Genomic DNA, 20,306 nt, shown 5'->3' with positions numbered 1-20,306 from the left:
TATTAACTAATCTTTTCACAATGAAAAGAACAGCTACTGATTCTTACTAAAAGAAACGGCAGTGTTCCTCTCATGAGTCTGCTGTGAAATTATATGGCCATTTGGATAAATTTTGTATTTTATTACCTTTTAATTACAAAAGGGTGATCATTATTCTAACATAATATGACTCCTTATATTTAATTTATGAAGATTTTGATACTATTAAAAATAACAGAATAATACAAAATTGAATTGTCTCTTGACTATTTAAATTATTGTATTTATTTATGACTCCCTCCAAATTGATCTGACTCAGGAGGAGTAATCTTGCCCTGTGAGATCATAGAACAAACTATTTAGACTTAATGTTTCCAAGAGAAAGGTAGTATTTCAGTACAAGATGTTCTTATAATAATAATTTTAGGAAAAATAGTGAGTTCTTTATCCATATGATTTCAATCCTTGGTCTTCCTGTGGACACTGAAAATGAGTTTCATTTAAGCTCTACAGGATGTGTGACCATACACCAGGCAAAATATGTCATTTTTTTTCTTCAACCAAAAAATAACTAGGTCATCTATACAGTAAGCATAAAATTTCAAAAGCTTAAAAATTAATTGAAATTGTACTTCAGAATTATTCAGCAGAATAATAAGTGAAGTTTGTAGAAAGGTTTAATAGAATATAGAACCCATAAACTTTTAAACTATAAAGAAAGCATGTTAGGAACTTATAAAAATTGTATTTAGACATTTATATAGCAGTTGACTCAAAATTGGGCCTAATGGGCTAATAATTAATTCAGTTCTGATTTTCTTTTTTCTTTTTTTTTAACAAACCTCCTATTTTTTAAATTTAATTTTCTTTAAAGATTGGCACCTGAGCTAACAACTATTGCCAATCTTTCTTTTTCCTTTTTTTTTTCTTTCTGCTTTTTCTCCCCAAATCCCCCCAGTACATAGTTGTATATTTTAGCTGTGGGTCCTTCCAGTTGTGGCATGTGGGACGTCACCTCAACATGGCCTGATGAGTGGTGCCATATCCGCACCCAGGATCTGAACCAGTGAAACCCTGGGCTGCTGCAGTGGAGCGCGCAAACTTAAACACTGGGCCACTGGGCCGGCCCCCTGATTTTCTTTTTTCAATGATGCCTTGATAAAATTGCTTCCCATTCCTTTATTTACTATAAGTAGAATTTTTTATAGGTCTACCCACCAAAATTAATAATTAAAATTTCTTTATCTCATAAAGATAAACAATAATGATGATGTCAGGGCAATAAAGATATGTTGGCCTCATTTCACGGGCGGGGTAGACAGTCACTTTATGCAGGACCAGCAACATAGTGCGCGGGGTCCTTTTAAGTGGGTGCATAGATACACGTGCTCTTTAAACCAGCCCTGCTTCTATGGCCCCTAAAACTCATGGCATTCACTGGACAGCTGAGCAAGTAAAGTCTATGTGAGGTGATGAAACCAGAGAACTCAGGCTAAGTTCTCCATAAGAACAAACCAATTGCAAAATGAACTCCTTCCTTTGATACCCTGTTTTATACCGGGGGTAGGACGCACTGACACACTGGCTAAATTTGGCTGTTTCCTTTGACCTTTGCTACTATATTATAAATATCATCTAGCTACATTTCTCCCCTATATAACTAACGCCAGAAGAGAACTTCTTGTCATCTTATGAATCTCACAATAATATTATTCAGATTATAGCTACTATCATTTGCATAATAATTATTTGCAGAAGAATAAGTGCACCTTGTAGAAAGAAAAAATATATCAACATAGTTTTTAAAATTTAATCAATTTTAATAAGTGATCACTTCCTTTAAAGCCTAATACTAGTAATGCTATAATAATATAATATTGGATACTATTAACAGTTACTTTATCCCAGGCACTGCACAAATTTTACTGTATGAGTTACTTCACTTGACAATACCTATGAGGTGGCTATCATTGTTCTCAGTTTGAAGATGATAAACTAACTCTCAGAGAGATGAACTAAAGTATCCTGTCTCAGGTCATGCAGTGAGTAAGGGATAGAGCCTGACTCCGGGTCTGTTGGACTCAGGGCTCAGTCCTCAACCACTGAACACAGAGAGATTGTGGAGTATGTTCACCCGCCTTTCTCTTCCTTCTGTTTCTGTCTGAAGCATCATGTCTTTTCCAGAATCTGGCCATATCTGTATATTCCGTACAGCCAGAGTTCCTAGTCCCAGGGAGTCTCTTTCCTCGAGAATCCAAATACTGCCGCTTGTTTCTGCATAGGCCAGAAGGAAGCAAGGGTGCTTCTCCTCAGTTTGGCTTTTCTGGGAGATGGTCACTGGGCAGTTGTCATTGAAAGTCATTGAAAGTCACCATCAATTATTCACTAGATCTTTTGACTGATGCAGTAGAAGGGCAAAATTCAGAATACTCACTCTGTCACTTCCTTTGGAGCCATTCAGTTATCCTGATTATGATTCCGCCTAGGCCGATGCTGATAAGCTGTTCCAGTTGAATCACTAAATATTTGACTTGTGTCTAAACAATATTCCGATAGACAGCGAGAGGGTTTTATTTCATCTTTGAGGGTTTGTTTGTACAGCAATTGGCAGACTTGTACCGGCAGAGAGAGCTTGGCTGCTTGCCTTCCAAGAGGCGTGGAATCCTGCCCATAACGCAACGTCGGCAGCAGTATTGCTGAGGAGGCCCGCTTCCTGCCTGTGAGAGGGACTTCTTATTTTCACTATTTCCCCAATATTTACCAAATGTCTTTGGCTCTCCCTAATAAACCTCTTCTATTCATAATTACCCCTTTACTCCTCTTAAGAAAGATTACATTCTATAAAAGATTTGGTAGTGTACAAAATACACCTTTTTAAATTTATCATTGCTGTGAATATAAGCAATTTGAAAGAGAAAAATAAGAGCCTAGTGAATATTTTACTGCTTTATATCACTTTAAAACCATTTCTAAGTTTTGTGACTCTGCATGGAGGCAGTTTTTGAATTGAGCACAAAATTTGAAATCAGGAAATCAAGGTTCAAGTCTTACCTACATCGTATTTATTTCTAATAAGTCATTTAACTTCTTTTTCTAAACCTTACTTTCCTCATTTATAAAATAAGAATAATGTACCCATCTTACAAGTTTATTGTGAGGATCAAGGAAATAACCTGTATTCAGTATATTATTAAGTTCATTACGAATATATGATGCAATTTTCTTAGCTGTATTCAATATTTGTATTTTATTTTCTCTAATATTTTTACTTAATATTTGATATGTAATTATTTCCATGCGTCAACATAAAGACTCATGACATTTCACTCTTCCATCTTTACTTTTATAAGTCAAACTGTTTTAAACTCAATATTTGTTTATATCTGAGCTTATACTTATCACATAATGATGATCAGAAAGAATAGGATACAAAATACAAAGGCTTGACTGTATAAAAATGCACATGTATTGACAAGCACTAAAAAATATCTGCAAAAAGTTTTAATAATTTTTTTCCAAAGTGTTTTCTACTCTTCGTATGTTTTTCCATAGTATAAAAAATTAACATTTTCAAATATATCTCAAGTTAACTAATAAGTTGACTTCTGGCCAAAATGGTTAAATATAAACTAATTAAATTTTGAAGGCTATCTACTTGAATTTAGAGTTTATGATGTGTTTTATAAGGTCTCCAAAACATTACACAAGTTTGGTGACATGGTAGAAGCCCCCCTGGGACTCAGCATATAGTTGTACACACAGCTCAGGTTGTTATAGTAAATGATACCAGATGGCATCAGCAAGAGGAAAAGACACAGGCGGAGTCTGGAGAAACCCACATACAGGTTCTTTATGCTCTCTCTCCCATGAAGGAGGACACTTGTGTGTGCTCTTTTTTCCAGCCACAAAAAAAAAAAAAAAAAAAAAAAAATGCAGTAATGTGTGCAATATTTCTGCCCAGAGAATTCCATCAGATATTCAGCACCTGAGGGTTTAATTGGGGCTTGTCTCAGTCAGTTCTGGCTGCTATAACAAAGTACCATAGATTGGGTAGCTTATAAGCAGCAGAGATTTATTTCTTATAGTTCTGGAGGCTGGAAGTCTGAGATTAGGCCAGCATAGTTGGGTTCTGGTGAGAACCCTCTTCTGGGTTGCAGACTGTCAACTTGTCTTCTCCCCTGGCAGAAAGGGAAGAATAAGAGAGCTCTCTGGGGTCCCTTTAATAAGGGCACTAATCCCATTCATGAAGGCTCTACCCTCACGACCTAGTCACCTCCCAAAGGCGCCACATCCTAATACCATCACTCTGGGAGTTAGGATTTCAACATAAGAATTTGAGGGAGACAAAAACATTTAGTCCATAACAGGGCTGGTCATGTAGGCACCCTCTGCCTAGCCCAGAAGGAAAGCAGATGTTCAACATAAACCATCTTGTTTGTACAGAGACTGGGCACAGTGAATGACACTTATCAGTTAGGGATTGGCCAGAAGCCAAGTTCCCAGAGGTGGGCCAAAGGCAACTCCCTGCAAACAGACCTCTCTAAAGACAGCTGTCTCAGGCCGGTTCTGTTATCTCTTTTCTACTCATGATCTTAAAGATATTCTTTGTATCAGAATTACTTAGGAAGCCTGTCTGCCAGGGATAGCCTCCCCAGTTTGTGTCAATAAAACATAGTGTTGAAGAGAATATTAAATGAAGTGCTTTTTGTTCATGGTTCTCTGGGAGAAGAAAGGACTATAGGATTCCCCTTCATATGGAGGGAGGGATGACAGTTGAAGAGAGAACACTAGCAAAAATGACAACCCTTCTCTGCACCTTTTCTTGCAATAAAGTGGCCATGAAATCTAAGGTGAACGGTCAGAACGCATGCGTTCAAAGCTCACATCAGAACCAATGCTTAGAACACATGATCTGACAATAGAAAGGAAATGGGACAGAATACATAGACACTGCATGCGCTTGGGTTCTTTCCCTAACCAGAACCACAGGAGACAGCCTTGACAATAGACTGTTTCTTTGACAAAATGTGATTACTAATCACCTGCAATTAAACACAATGAATAGATGTCTTTCTACAGGTCATTGACAACCCTATAAATTCAAAATTGCACATGATGGTATTATTTCCTGTCATATTGATTATCAAACATGAAAAGGAAAGTGCAGGGATTATTACATCACAGGTTGTGAAGTTGTTGCACAGTGGTCTGAATGGACATGATCCGTGCATCTTGGCAAAATATTGCAGCATAAAAATAACAGCTGTGCCATATATTGACTGCACATGAAATTTGAAAAACATATTTTAAAAGTTTTCAATAGTCAATTTTACCATACACAGCTTAAAAGTGGCTCTGAAAAGAAATAATATTTTATTATAAATTTAATTTGATCTATTCAAATCTGTTTATGTTGAATATCATTATTAGAGGAAAATATCACATGGCATTTTATTGATATCGTTATTGATTGATGTAAATTCAAATCTCTTCACCTCTAAAAAGAGATTACCAGTAAAATTATTGCACAGTGTTTGGAGAACTAAAGAAATCAGTAAAAGCAGTTATTGCATTTCATTGTGTCAGAATGATATAGGAGCCAAAATACACATCTACCTTTTACCAAAAAGGAAACCATTTTTCATGGTTAATCAACATTCCTTTAAGAACTCTTTTCTAGGCTTTATTACCGTAAGAAAGTGTCAAATTTTAAAATTTGCCTGGATATTTAGATTTGAGAGGCATCAGTGTAAAGAGGGTATCTTGAAACTCTGGGTCTGAGTGAGACAAGCCAGGGGAATACATGCATGCGTTGGAGAGGCCAGAAGAAGAGCAGAGTCGGGGAACAGCATCCTCTCTAGGGCAGTGGGAGAGAGAGGTCGGGGAGGATCTTGAGAAGAAATGCAGCAGCGCGCTGAGCACCCCTCTGTGGACTTCACAGCTGACTGGGATTTTCCAGGATTGCCAGATTAAATTAGATGCTATGAAAATACTCAAATTAGCTGAGTAATAATGAGGAGACATCAACACTACCTTTCAAATATAACCTAAATGCAGTGACTATTGTAGACTAAGAAACTGGCTTGAAAATGTCAAACTGGAGTTCCACCTCAAGAAGGTCTTTGAAAAATACCTCCCCAGATTAAAGGTACAATAAAAGTACAAGATCATTTTTATTATTCAGTGTTATATTAGCTCAAAGTGTTGTGTTCAAACTCATTTAAGCCTCTTTTCTCTAGGGAACAAATAACTATCTCTAGAGTTATTACTATCATGTGAAAACAGTAATAATTCATGACTGTTCAATTCAGTTCAATAAATATTAATTAAGTGCCAAGTGGAATCAGGTACTGTTCTAGCTGCTTTGGAAACATCACAATGTTTAAAAGAGAATCCCTGTCTTCCTGGAGTTTATACTCTAGCAGGGATAGAGAGAAAGGAAAAAAGAAACATAATAAATAAAAATATAAATTACATAATATATTAAAAGATGATAAATGCTGTACATAAAAGAAAAAGCAGAGAAAGGTAAGGGAATCAGAACACTGTGGGACGGGCTGGGGGATGTTGGGAGCAGACTGCACCATTATTAAATGAGATGATAGGATAGGCTTCAGTTGTCAGGAAAACAGCGAACTCCATGAGAAACAGGGAATGTAGAGGAATAGAAAGCAAGGCCCTGGCTCAGAAACTTTGCTATATTGTTTTAACAAAAGTTGATAGCGGGGGGCTGGCCCCGTGGCCGAGTGGTTAAGTTCGCGCGCTCTGCTGCAGGCGTCCCAGTGTTTCGTTGGTTCGAATCCTGGGCGCGGACATGGCACTGCTCATCAGACCACGCTGAGGCAGCGTCCCACATGCCACAACTAGAAGAACCCACAACGAGAAATATACAACTATGTACTGGGGGGCTTTGGGGAGAAAAAGGAAAAAATAAAAAAATCTTAAAAAAAAAAGTTGATAGCGGAAGATGGACCCATAGAGCAATGTGATATTTGGTTGTTAGACTTTATGTTTTTTTAAACTTTTTCCATGAAGACTACGTTGTTATAAAACTATTTTGAATGTGAGAGAAAAGAAACATTCTATGGCGTATACTAAGCACTAGATGAGTGTGAAAGGAATTCATTGTTGTAAGAGTTTAGTGTCTTATTAGGAGCTGGGGGTTTGGGCAAGTCTCATGGGAGAGGTAGGTTAGGGCTGGGCATTCATTCAGTCAATCATGTACACCCTATGTTGAGTGTAATATGCTTGAATTCATTCTGTTGGTAACAAAGATTTTTGAGCAGGAATGTGACATAATCATGCATGTGTGTTATTAAAATTTATCCCTAGTTTTTCAGATAGATCTGTTAGAAAATTGTTACAATAGCCCTGGCATGAATAGATGAAGACCTCAATTGGTGATAGAGACTGGAATAAAATGGAAGCTGGAAATTGTAGTTAAATGAGAACATATATTTAGTAGAAAAGAGCTGACTGAAAATATAAACTCTTAGAGGGAAGAAAACACCAAAGTTTAAATAAAGTATTGGTGACAGGAAGTTGATCATTCCACTAATGGAAATAGGAACATTAAGGAGGAAGTACAGATGTACACAGGAAGAGAAGTTTAGTCTGTGATACATTAGTTTAGAGCCCTGTTATCTCTACAGAAATGTGCAAAAGTCAATTCGTGTTGTAGGTCTGGAACCAGAAGAGGGTTTTTAGATAAAAGCTGGAAATTATTTGCACAAAGGTGATATTTGAGGACACAGAAGTTAATTAGATAGAGAAAAAGAAGAGAATGGAAGATAGAAACGTGGAGATTTCCTATATTTGAAGAGAGCAGGAGAGAGAGAAAGAGAGAGAGAGATCATTGATGGAAAAAAGAGGAGTGATCAGACCCAGAAAATGCTTGCGTCATGGAACTCAAAGTCTTTAAGAATGAAGAAAAAAAGAAAAAAAATAGGAATGTAGACAGAGGACTTGTGCAAAGAAAATATCAGAAGTAGAAATGTTGAGGAGATGCCTGAGAAATAATAACTAAATCGGAATGAAACATGGGGTCCATCTCAGGGACTGCGGACAAATATGATTAGAAAATCGGGATGACTATTTGAATGCCCATCTACAAGGTGGACTTAGACTTTAGCTGTGAGAAGGCTATAGAAGCTCGTTTCTAATTTTTAAGCTTTTTTCTTCTGACTCTATGAGCAATGTATATTCATTATGGAAAATATGGGATGTCTATAAATTATAAAGATGAAAATAGGCTGGCATATGGTAGGTCCTCAAATAATGTTAGTTCCATATGTTATTATACATAGACAATAATAATAATAATTACAGTTTATCATAAGCATTTACTATGTAATTAGTATTCTTATCCAGAGTGTGTTTTTTTCATATATTCATTTTTTTCATACTATATCCCAGGCATAATATTATGTGTAGTGCTTTACATATGTTTATATATGTTAATATATTTGGGTTTCAAAACGATCTCTGTAGGCAGTGCTATTATGATTTGCATTTTACAGATGAGGATGCTGTCCAGACAGGGTAAGTGACGTGTACAAAGTTGCAGAGCTAATCAGCTTCAGAGCTGAGACTCAAACCCAAGCCATCCATCTCCTCTCGTGCTCTAAATGACCCTGTGTCTCTCTCTACCGCGAAGAAGGTACTGACATTTCTTCAACCTGCATTCTACTTCTGACTTTTAGAGCATTTCAAATTTTTCTCTATTTTGAGTAATGCTGCACCAATATGAAAATTTTTGTGCAGATCTCTAATTTTACGTCCTTAAGATCCGAGAAGTAAAATTGCTGGTTCAAAGCTCAAGTATATTTTTAAAGAGTTTGATAAATATTGCCAAATTCCTCTTCAGAGACTATCAATTTTCACTCCCTAGGACAGTTTATGAAAGTGTCTGAGTGTTAAATGTGTGTATACACATACACACATGCACACTTTAGCTTTTCCTGAAAAATCTAAAAGTTTAGTAAGATTTTAACAGGCAATGATGTTTATGTGGTGGAATGTCAGGGAAAAGTTTTTCGCAGCTATACTGACAGAGGTTGTTTGAGGCTGCCAGAGTGATTTTCAAACTACTGTAATCAACTAGACACCACATCATAAGAATATCGACTAGGAAAGTTAATGAGGATACAATGGAAACCAAGGAGTAAGACAATTACTTTAGGGACATGACATTCAGTAAAACAGTAAATACTACAACCAAAATATAAGAAATAAGAAAAGTGAAAGAGGCCTGGAATATCTTGAGTGATTTTGAAACTCTGCATAGGAAGTTGAGGGGCTTGAAGCAGACAAGTTTGTTTGTTTTTGGTATAATTTAGGTACAGGTAAATTTACTGCTTTGGAGGTGCAGTCTATGAGTTCTGACAAATGCATAGTCATGTAATCACCACAACAGTCAAGATAGAGAACAGTTCCCTCACCCTCAAAATTTCCTTCTGTACCGTTGTAGTCAAACCCTACCTTCACCCCCAGGCACTGGCAACCAGTGAGCTGTTTTCTTCCCTTACAGTTTTAGCTTTCCCAGAGTATCTTATAAATGAAAGCATACAGTGTGTGTAGACTTTGAGTCTGGCTCCTTTCACTTAGTACAATATGTTTGAGAGTCATCCATGTTGTTGCACGCACTCCTTTTTGTTACTGAGTCTACCATATGGATGGACTACATTTACCAGTTGAAGGATAGTTTGGTTGTTTCCAATTTGGGGTAATTATGAATAAAGCTGCTATAAACATTCACATACAGGTTTTGTGTGCATATAAGCTTTCATGTCTCTTGAATAAATATATAGCAGTAGCATAGCTTGGTTGTAAGATAAGTATAGTTTTAACTTTATAAGGATGGGCCAACCACTTGCCATTTCCTCTAGTAATATATGAGAATTCTAATTGTTCCACAACCTTGTCAGCACTTGGCATTGTCAATATTGTTTATTTTACCATATTAATAGGTGTATAATTATATCTAATTGTGTTTTATTTTGCTTTTTCCCAATGACTAATGATGTTGAAGGTGTTTTAATGTATTTGCTCTTTTTCTTATACTTCTTTTAATTGAAGCTTATGACTGAAGAAAAAGACGAGAACAGTTGATAATATCAAATAAAAGCATTTAATTTCCCAGGTCATGGCTTAAAATAAAAGAATAATAGTTCAATGACAAGGGTTACAGTAAATCTTCTGGGACAGCCTTAATACATTTGGCAAAGATTGCTCATATGATTGAGCTTTAAAATTATATTTGAAGTGTCAAGCAAAAAGATCCCTGAAACAATATCAAGAGCAACAGATATGGTTTTAAAAAATAAAAAGTGATAATTTGAAGTAAATGTAGTTAAGATGATTGGAAACATTCTTTCCATCCATCAATATACCAATGGGCAAAACATGAGTAATTAGAACAATAAATTTGAAAATTTAATATAAGCAAGTAAATATTTGCATTTCTTGAAGTTGTTGGAAAGGGGCATATGAAGTATTTTCAGAGCAATGGAAGGATAAGGCTCATTTGATAGAAACAGTTTCAATAAACAGGGAGAGAGAATAGCACTGAAAGCTAATGAATGCATAAGTATGAGGGGAGAAGCATTGTAGCGAGCACTGCAATCAGGATGAAAGATAAAGAAAAGTTCTAATGTTGTGTGGGCGTAGTACCCGGAGCGGAGTTATGTAGTGGATTTAAATAATGTTTTCTCCTGTGTATGCCAAAACTGGCCCAGAGGTAAGATACGTTCACTCACTAACCTGTTGGAAACTGTATTCTGGCCCAAGCAGGGATTGGAGTATCTGCCTTCTGCAACGTTATTGTTTAAATGAAGAAATAAAAAATAATATACTAAGGTAGAACTAAGCAATAAAAATTGGAATTAAAAATAAATTTAAATAAAAGTAAAAATATTATATAAGACATATTATATATATATATATATATTATGTATGCTATAAATAAAAATAAGGATGAAGTAGAAGACATCAATACAATATACCCCTTCATTTTATTCATCAAATACTTACTGAGTAAGTGCTGACCAAGCACTGAGAAAGACTGAGTGGACATAGCCATAAATTGAACACAGTGCCCTCTTATCATGGAGCTCATTTGTTAGGCAGGTAATTTTAATGAGGAATGGCAAATGTTAGCAAAGGCAAAGTAGTTTGAAAATGTAAGGAGCTCTCCAGTCAGTTCAAATTGAACATAAGCATTTGTACAATATAGAAGTAGGTTTAAGAGGAAAGTGCAACTTGAGCACTTATTAGGGTACAGAAAGCAAGGACCAGAACAAATTGAGACTTATGAAACATTCCAGGACAGTGGCAAAGGACCTTTAGTCATGTTCAGAGCATGGAAATGGATACTGAAAGATTAGTTATGCTATTTGCACAAGTTAGTAGAATGTTGAGTTGGCAGAATTAGTTCAACTAATTGTCCTGATCTCCATCACAGAAAATAAATGCACTGGAAAGAGTGTAAGAGGTTATTGAAGGCCAAGGTAGGAGAGAAGTTGTGGAAAGTTTGCTTGAAATGATTCCATGCCTCTAGAAAAACATGCCAATGACATCATAGTGTCAAACTCTGCCTAATCTGTGGGAAACTGTGAAGAAGGGAAAGAGTATTAGATTAAGAATGTTCTCATCTACTCAATTTTTCCTTGATTTGTTTATTCATCTTTAAGGAGAAATTTTAGCACATCTATATATCAGATACTGTGCTAGTCAGTGTGACACGAAGTTGAAGAAACAGAGGACCTGAGCCTGACCTCACAAAAGCTCCCTCTCTGGTTGGAAGTAAGAAGGACATGTGAGCAATTACAGTAGAGTGGAAGTTCAACAAGAGAACTTCAGACAATAATTTAGAGAATTAATGTGATGGGTTCTATTGACAAGAAGGAAGGAAGACATAAAAAAGAAAATGGTGCTTTATTGGAGTCTGATTTTTGTTGTTAATTCAAGAACAAATTGCCTACTGAGCGCAAACATGTACAGGAACTTGCAGAGGCAGCTAACCAGTTTTTAAGTATTTTAGGAATAAAGTGGAAAAACATAAGTCAGATGAAGTACAATAGTAGATTTGTAGCTGATTGTATAACAAAATACAAATAGTTTCAATTGACAAATCAGTGCCAACCAATCATTAGTTGTCTGTTATAAGACTCTGGACTTGACACTAATCCATTAAGTATTTTTCTCAATGTAATTTTTCTCAAAGTAATTTTCTCAGTGACTTGGATGAACACATAAAACATAAATTTAGAAATGACAACAAAGCTGGGAGGGGTGGTTAAAACATTGCATACAGAATTAAAACAAAGAAATGATTTCTATGGACGGAGATAATGTCAAGTCTAATAAGATAAATTTAGTTATCAGTAATAATTGTGAATTCATGTTAAAGTGAATTAAATATGGAATTTTAGAGACCTTCAGTGACATCAGAGTACAGACCTGTTATGATGTAATGTGATAATACATACCCTAAAATCGACAATGGACACAATGCTTATGTAGCGTAAACCCAAGTGCAAGGTCCTTTCAGGAGGGGTAACTGGCTATTGTTACCACAGCTGTTACCACAGCTCGGATTAGACTCAGTTCACAGCATATCCAATTCTGGGAGCCATGGGTGTAATTCTACATACCATAATGTGGATTATTTTGGCAGGGACTTGAAGATCAGAGATAATCTAAATTATCAGGGAAGGCAAAGAAAGGAACTTAAAACCCAAGCAGCAGAAGCAGACACAGACCAGTGGGCCTGGCCCCTGGACAATCAATAGGCACCATGAGAGATGTCCTAGAAGGTGAGCCAGGAGAAGTCTCTGCAAGTTGGAGCTACTACAGCATTAGGAGAACGTGCAGGCCTCTAGTTAGACTCAAGTGGACCCCTCCTCCAGATGAATGATCCTACAAAGGAATTAGAATAACGGGCAAAATGGCACCCTCTGAAATGACTCAAATAAAGAGAGCAAGGCAAGACCCTGTTCCCAGAAGTAATGGAACAGAAGGAGGAGAAAAATAGAATGCACATCCTGACATAAAGAGAAGGCAAAGGCCATGGTCCTGTGGAATCAGAGTAGAGCCAATAGCAAGGCAGAGAAACACATTTCTAGAGTTTCTGAAATTCTCTTGCCTAGAACAGGTTTGATCCCTAATTCATGCCCAGGGCCTAGTCTACAGATAACAGTGGCATTTTCCCATCTGGGAAAATAAGAATTACAGAGCTGATCAGATTACGTAAATAATTCAATGTTTTGCCAACTCCCCTGCACAACTGATTCATTTCTAGTGAAACACATTGATTGAACAGTACCCTGCGAGCTGATCACTGAGCTAGATTCCGAGAATGTGAAAACAGATGAAGCCAGTGCTTTGACATAAAGAATTCACATTTGTACAGGTAGTGGAGAATCATTGCAGTTTTTAAAGCCAGCAGGTAGTGGGTTAGGTTTTAGAATGTTAGCTAACAGCAAATGGAAGGGTTTAATAACCTACTCACGTGGTTGAGAAATGATGTTACAAGAAGTGTGGGCCAGTTTGAAACATTTGTTAAAAGATATTACATATATATAATATTCCCATATGTATCTTAGTGAGGAAAATCGCTTATGGAGTATTGCAGAGACTATATCAAGACAATTAAATCAATTTCTAATTGCATAATATATATTTTATTTGCAAAAAATTCCAATAATACAGTCATGTAGTTTAGTTAGGTTTTATGTGAATTTGAGTTATTTAAATATAAAATAGAATGCATATAAAATATTTATAGATCTCACGTTTTCAGTTTTTTTTGGAGGTTACATTCTTTTTCTTTTGGATTAGAATTTTTCATGCGTTATAGATAGTTGTGTCTGTTAAAAAATCTTTTCTCTTCATCTGTCACTTCTCTTTGATAATGGTGGCTTTCACTGCAAATGAGTTTTAATTCTTAGGTGGTCAAACATCAAGGTGTTTCTCTTTCTCTTCTGGTTTTTGTTTTGTTTGCTTTGCTTTGAAAGAGTTTTCCAAAATTTTAAAGCTCTACATAGATATTCCTTTTATTTTATTGTAATGCAATCATATTGGGGGCATTTTTAGGTTTAATATTTTTGTACACATGGAATTTATATTTTTGTGGATATCTAATTATCTTAGCACCATGTATTAAATAGATGTTTTTCTTCTCCGATGATTTGAAATATTACCTTTATCACGTACCAGTTCCAAATATACATGATTCTGTGTCCAGATATTCTATTCTGTTCTACAACTGACAAAATCTTAACATTTCTACATAAATAAACGCAGTGGATCACAGAATTATCTCCGCTTCAAAGAAGCAGGAAAGGGAGCTCAGAGAGGTAAGATCTGCATGAAGTCCTGTGACGACACTGGTGGCCCACCTGGTTTGGGGACCCATTTCTTTTACTTCTAATTCAACATTTTTCCCATTCTGCTGCCAACTATGAGTTGAGAGCAACAGGAGAATAGGTCACTTTTACCCTCTTTTACCTTGATTCTTTTTCAGTAACAGAGGAGTATTCAGACTGTAGTAGGTTCCCATGCCAGAACGGGGGCACGTGTATAAATGGAAGAACCAGCTTTGTCTGTGCTTGCCGACATCCTTTTACTGGTGACAACTGTACTGTCAAGACAGTGGAAGAAAATGCTTTAGCTCCAGGTAAGAAAGTGCATGCATCCTTGGATTTGCTCAATGTCATAAACCAAAACAGTTTTTGAAAATTTTTATGAATGAATATTTAAGCCTGCTTAATCTGGACTCACTGGAGGGTTAGTTCCCTGTACTTCTGAAACTTACTGAGTAATATACATGTTCCATGTACAAATGGAAATATCTTTTTGTCATGTAAATTCATATTGATGTACACTTGTTGAAATGTTCACTATTGGTATAATAGAAGCAGTTATTTTCGTGTGTGTGCATCTTAAAAGAAAATACAGATGAATATATCCAACTGGTATAAACTCTTTCCCCTCAAAGAAGTTAAGGAAATACGCCTTTGAGTCACATCAGATACGGCCATTTAAATGAAGCTTTACAAAGCGCTCAGCAGCGTGTCTTCCATAAGCTTTAAACTCATAGTGCCATTTTGACTGTGTGAGGACCGTTAGAACATGCGCAGATGTACTGAGTAGAACAAGATGCCTTTTTGTCCATGCACCTTCATAAGTATTGGTTGCTACAAATTTACTTCAAGAGTGTAGCATTTCTGATTTCTATACAAGAAAATATGTGCAGCATTTAAAATCTCTTCTCTTTAACGACAGCAAAAAATATATCAGGATTTTCGTAATAATATGCTCCATAGTGAACAATACATTTTTTAGTCTTTTTTTAAATGTCAGCCTTTGTAAGTTATATTTGGCATTAATTACGTAGAAAATTGCTTTTGTCTCCTTCTCTAGAGTGCATTTGACTTCATTTGGTTTCTGTTTTAGCCTCTAGAAACTGTTTGACAAGCTGCTGGAAAAATTGTTTCTACACCACGTCAGTTTCGATTCCTGCAAGGGGCTTTAAAACATTCTAACATACCATAATAATCATAGAGTGCTTTGAATTCCTTTATATCTGGAGAGATCAAAGCAACACGCAAATTAATCTGTGAGGCATTTCTATGAGGGAGGTATCAAGAGTTACCATTCTATCCTGATCTAAAATGGAGAAACTGAAGCTCAGAGAGGCTAAGTGACTTCGGGTGATTCAGCCAAGAGAAGAGGCAGGCATCCAGACACAGTGCCCTTGTTAAATCTGAGGAATGATTTTTTTCCTTCTGCTAACCATTTTTGTAACTGAGATAAAATGATAAAAATATGAAGAAAAACAAAACAAGATAAAAACATGAAGATTAACTCTTTCCATTTTTTTCTTCAAACAGATTTTTCCAAAGGATCTTACAGATATGCACCGATGGTGGCATTTTTTGCTTCTCATACATATGGAATGACTACACCTGGTCCTATCCTATTTAATAATTTGGATCTCAATTATGGAGCTTCATATACTCCAAGAACTGGAAAGTTCAGGGTTCCCTATCTCGGGGTGTATGTTTTTAAGTACACCATTGAGTCATTTAGTGCCCATACTTCTGGGTTTTTAGTGGTTGATGGAAAAGACAAGCTTGCATTTGAATCTGAAAATATTAACAGTGAAATACACTGTGATAGGGTTTTGACTGGGGATGCCTTATTAGAGTTAAATTATGGGCAGGAAGTGTGGTTGCGCCTTGTGAAAGGAACAATTCCAGCCAAATATCCGCCTGCTACCACATTTAGTGGTTACTTGTTATACCGAACATAAATTAGCACGAAGGGCAGACTGTCACCTTCACTGAGAAGCGGCCAGTGTTTCTATTTATCTTTGCATGCATATCTGCCCTGTCTTTGGCTTTTCTACACAAAGTGAAAATCAACTTCTTTTTGAATCTCAGTAAGGCTGTAAGTTTGCTTATTTCATAAAATTCTTTGAATATCTCTTGTGTAACCTATATATGAAGGAGTTCTTGCTCCTAAAGAGATTTAGCGGCACAGAAAACAAAGTGCATTTGTTAGCATGACTATTTTTGTTTTCTCATGTTAAGTCATTTCAATGTAGAGTAACATTGTAACATGGCAATCTCTCAGTATTGTCAGTCACAGTAGGCTTCCCAATAAAACACAACTTTTGTTATTTCCTGCATATACAAATATATAACATCTATTTCCTAAATTCACAAATTCAAATAAATTACTCAAAAACCGAGAAGTGTTTTTTTAAACTTTGATTTTTACTCTTTACTGTCGAGTTGATCAATTTTATATATTTAAATTTTCATTTGTAATCAAAATTAAGAAAGTTGAATTTGAAACGTGAAATATGCTTGACTGTTGTTCTCTTCCTGTAATTAGAGGATAAAGTAATAATCGGCACATATTTGAGTGTTTACGCCCAATTAGAAGGATATATAAGTGGATCTTCTGCATGTCTCCGTCAGACAATATCTCCAGGGGAAAATACAAAACCTTTCTCTAGTGACTCTTCCACAGCAGCACATGCAGACCTGCCGCATTCTTATGGAGGCTACACGATATTCTGGAGTAATACTATGACTTATGGGATGCTCACAATACCCTGGTTCTCTCCTAAGAAACTTACATGTAATGTCTCATTGATTCCTCACAAAAACTCTTATAAGGTGGGTCGTCTTATCATCAATTTTGTAATTGAAGAAACTGAGACACAGAAAGATGAAGGGATGGACCAATCTCCACAACTAGTAAGCACTGAGGCAGGGTTTAGAATCAGACTGTCTTCTCCAGTACCCATATCCGTCGTTTGTCTATACTGCCTCCCACAGAGGTACCACAATTATTTAATAACTGCTTATCGAAGCTCATCTAGATTGTCTCCAGTGTTTTATTATAACAATACTGTTGTAGTGAACACCCCTAAACATACTTTCCTTACATATTTGACAAGGTATTTCTAAGAATATATTCCTATAAGTAATAGTAAAAATAATCATGAAAATTTTTATGGTATGGCAAGCACTTTCATGAATTAATTTATTTAATGCTCACTAAAACCTATGAATTATGTATTAAAACTATGAGATTCATATTACATATCATCCTCTTTTCCCTGATGAGAAACAGCAGCACAAAGAGGGTAACTAATTTTCCCAATATTACAGCAAATTATGGAGAATTTCTGGAACCAAAAAAAGCACATTTTTCTATTTCAATAAGTACTATCAAATTGCCCTGGAAAAGATTTGTACCAATCCATAGTCCCATTTTGCTCATGTCAAAGAGTGCTCTTTATCTCCCACACACCCTCATCAAAACTCACAATTTTTTAAATATTGCCAATCTTGAAGATGAAAATAGTATTTCCTTATAGCAGAAACTTGAAAATTTTTCAGATTTGCCAAAACTTGAAAGCATGTGTCTGCACAAAGACTGGTGACGAATATTCACAGATTTATTTGTAATAGCCAAAGCCTAGGTACCACCCACAGGTCCAGCAACAGATGAATGGTTATGCAAACTCCGGTATTTCTGTATAGTAGAGACTGCCAAGCCATAAAAAGGAATAAACACACTGCAACACATATGGAGCTTGTAATAATTGCATACGAGAAGATGTCAATGGCAGCCTGATGAAGCTTGGCCAACCCTGCAGGGAAGTGTGAAGTGAGTATTTTTTTTATTGAGATGTAATTGACATGTAACATCTTAGTTTTAGGTGTACTACATGATGATTTGATATACGTACGTATTGTGAAATGATTACACAAGTTATTTAACACCCATCACCTCACATAGTTACAATTTTTTTCCTTGTGATGAGAACTTTTAAGATCTACTCTCTTGATCAACTTTCAGATACACGATACAGTGTTGTTAACTTTAGTATTGCCCAACAGAATGTCTCATATTGAGCTAAAATAGCTGAGCGTTCATAGCCCAGCCTCAGTAATAGCTTCAGGCTTTCCAGGAAGAGTGTCCATTAGATGCTGACACGTAGAGACTGGATGACAGACAATTGCTAGTTTGTATTATGTGTAAATGTGTCATTTTCAGAAACATTTGGAAAGTTTTGATAGTTTCTTTAGTCCTTGCCTAAAATTGCATCACAATCTAAAATGTTTTTCATTTTATTTCTTCAAGCACTCATAGATTAAGTGGAATTTTTCTCTTACAGATTTACTGTTCAACATAGATTCCACGATTCCAACACACTGCTTTTTCTCTAATGTTAGTAGAACAGAAGGAAGTAAATCCTTTGACAGTATTTGTCATTGCCATGCACAATTTAGTTAATTGATTTTGTAATTAGATAATTGAGAACATTTAGCATTAAATGACGCTTTGGTGTTTGAAATTTTAATTATTAATGTTATTCTTTTTTTTAATACATATTTGTAGAAATACACACGTGACAAATTACCACCAATAGCCAAAAGACATTAGAGGAACTTTTAAGTTGCTGTGATCCTGTTTGGCTATTTTTTAAAAATCCACCCAATATAATGTAAGACAATTAATTAGCAATGTATTTCTAATTGTCATGATCAAACTTACTCATGGGTAAAAAGTACAGCACTGAGATTGTCTTGATCTCTCCTACGGAGACAGCAAACTTTTATGGATATTATCTTGTAGATCGAATTCTAGAGGCCCTCTCTCTCACCAGAGCTTCCTGCCGCAAGCTCCTGAAGTACACCAAGGCCCTAATGACTGAGGAGAATCTCATGTCCATTCATTCATCAATTATTTAATAAATACCTACTTTGTGATGGGCAGGATAAATCATATATAAAAATAATATAAAGATAACTATCAAGTAAGTCAGTACAGAAAGATGCTGCATTTGAAACACATTATCTATAGTTGTGCTGGCATTGAATACGACCAAAATCACGAGTAGCTGTCAGAATGGGAAATGCATCTTTATTAACCACCCCGTCTTTTTTCTGCAGCTCTGACCAAACTTCCATTACCTCCTTTTAAAAGACTCCAGGAATCGAGGAAATTCACATTTCAGAGCCAAGTGTGTCTAAATTGATCTTTCTTTTTTTTTTTTCTGCTTTTATCTCCCCAAACCCCCCCGTACACAGTTGTATATCTTAGTTGCCCGTCCTTCTAGTTGTGGGATGTGGGACGCCACCTCAACGTGGCCTGAAGAGCGGTGCCATGTCTGCGCCCAGGATCCAAACCCTGGGCCGCCACAGCAGAGTGCGCGAACTTAACCACTCGGCCACAGAGCCGGCCCCTAAATTGCTCTTTCTTACTCTCTTTCACCAGTCAAAATCCTCATTTTGGAAGAATCAGCTAATATCATTCGGGCATTAAGAAATGATTAAAATAAGCCATACTGCTTTTCGGTTGACTAGCCTATTTAATCCTGTTAGAGTGGATTTTGTTGTTGTTCATCTGTTTCAAAATATAAATTTACTGAATCAAATGAATTTCTAATTTGTAGAAGTTCAGTTAAATTACATAGAAATATATTATTTATATATTATATATTTACATTATATCATATTTATATTAAAATATAATTACATAATGCATAAATGATATAGTTATATATACATTCAGTTATATACATATATAACACAAAGTTTTATTTTTCTAATATATCTACTATAAATACATATTTATCTAATATATATTAATTACGTATTTTTTATATACATAAAACAAGGTTTTGATCACACACTTTTCAAGCAAGTCTGAAGAAAATCGTTCACAACTTGGTACTTTTATTTAAAAATTGCTAGGGTTTATCAGTGTCAACATTTTCATGTTAGGAACTAGTTGAGTAA

General features: G+C 35.8%; 1 protein-coding gene across 1 annotated transcript in view; it reads left to right on the top strand.

Annotated features, from left to right (window-relative positions):
- The window catches only part of MMRN1 (multimerin 1), a 67,154-nt gene extending 50,416 nt beyond the window's left edge, over positions 1-16,738 (top strand). The window contains exons 8-9 of the mRNA XM_014738822.3: positions 14,504-14,656; positions 15,873-16,738. Coding sequence (XP_014594308.2) covers positions 14,504-14,656; positions 15,873-16,294 — 575 coding nt within the window. The 3' untranslated portion in view covers positions 16,295-16,738. The remainder of the gene's footprint in view (positions 1-14,503; positions 14,657-15,872) is intronic.
- The last annotated feature ends 3,568 nt before the right edge of the window (positions 16,739-20,306 follow it).

Source organism: Equus caballus, chromosome 3 (genome assembly GCF_041296265.1).
Source record: "Equus caballus isolate H_3958 breed thoroughbred chromosome 3, TB-T2T, whole genome shotgun sequence".
NCBI classification, from domain to species: domain Eukaryota; kingdom Metazoa; phylum Chordata; class Mammalia; order Perissodactyla; family Equidae; genus Equus; species Equus caballus.
Note: the sequence above shows the minus strand (reverse complement) of the source record. Positions and strands in the feature narration are given on the sequence as shown.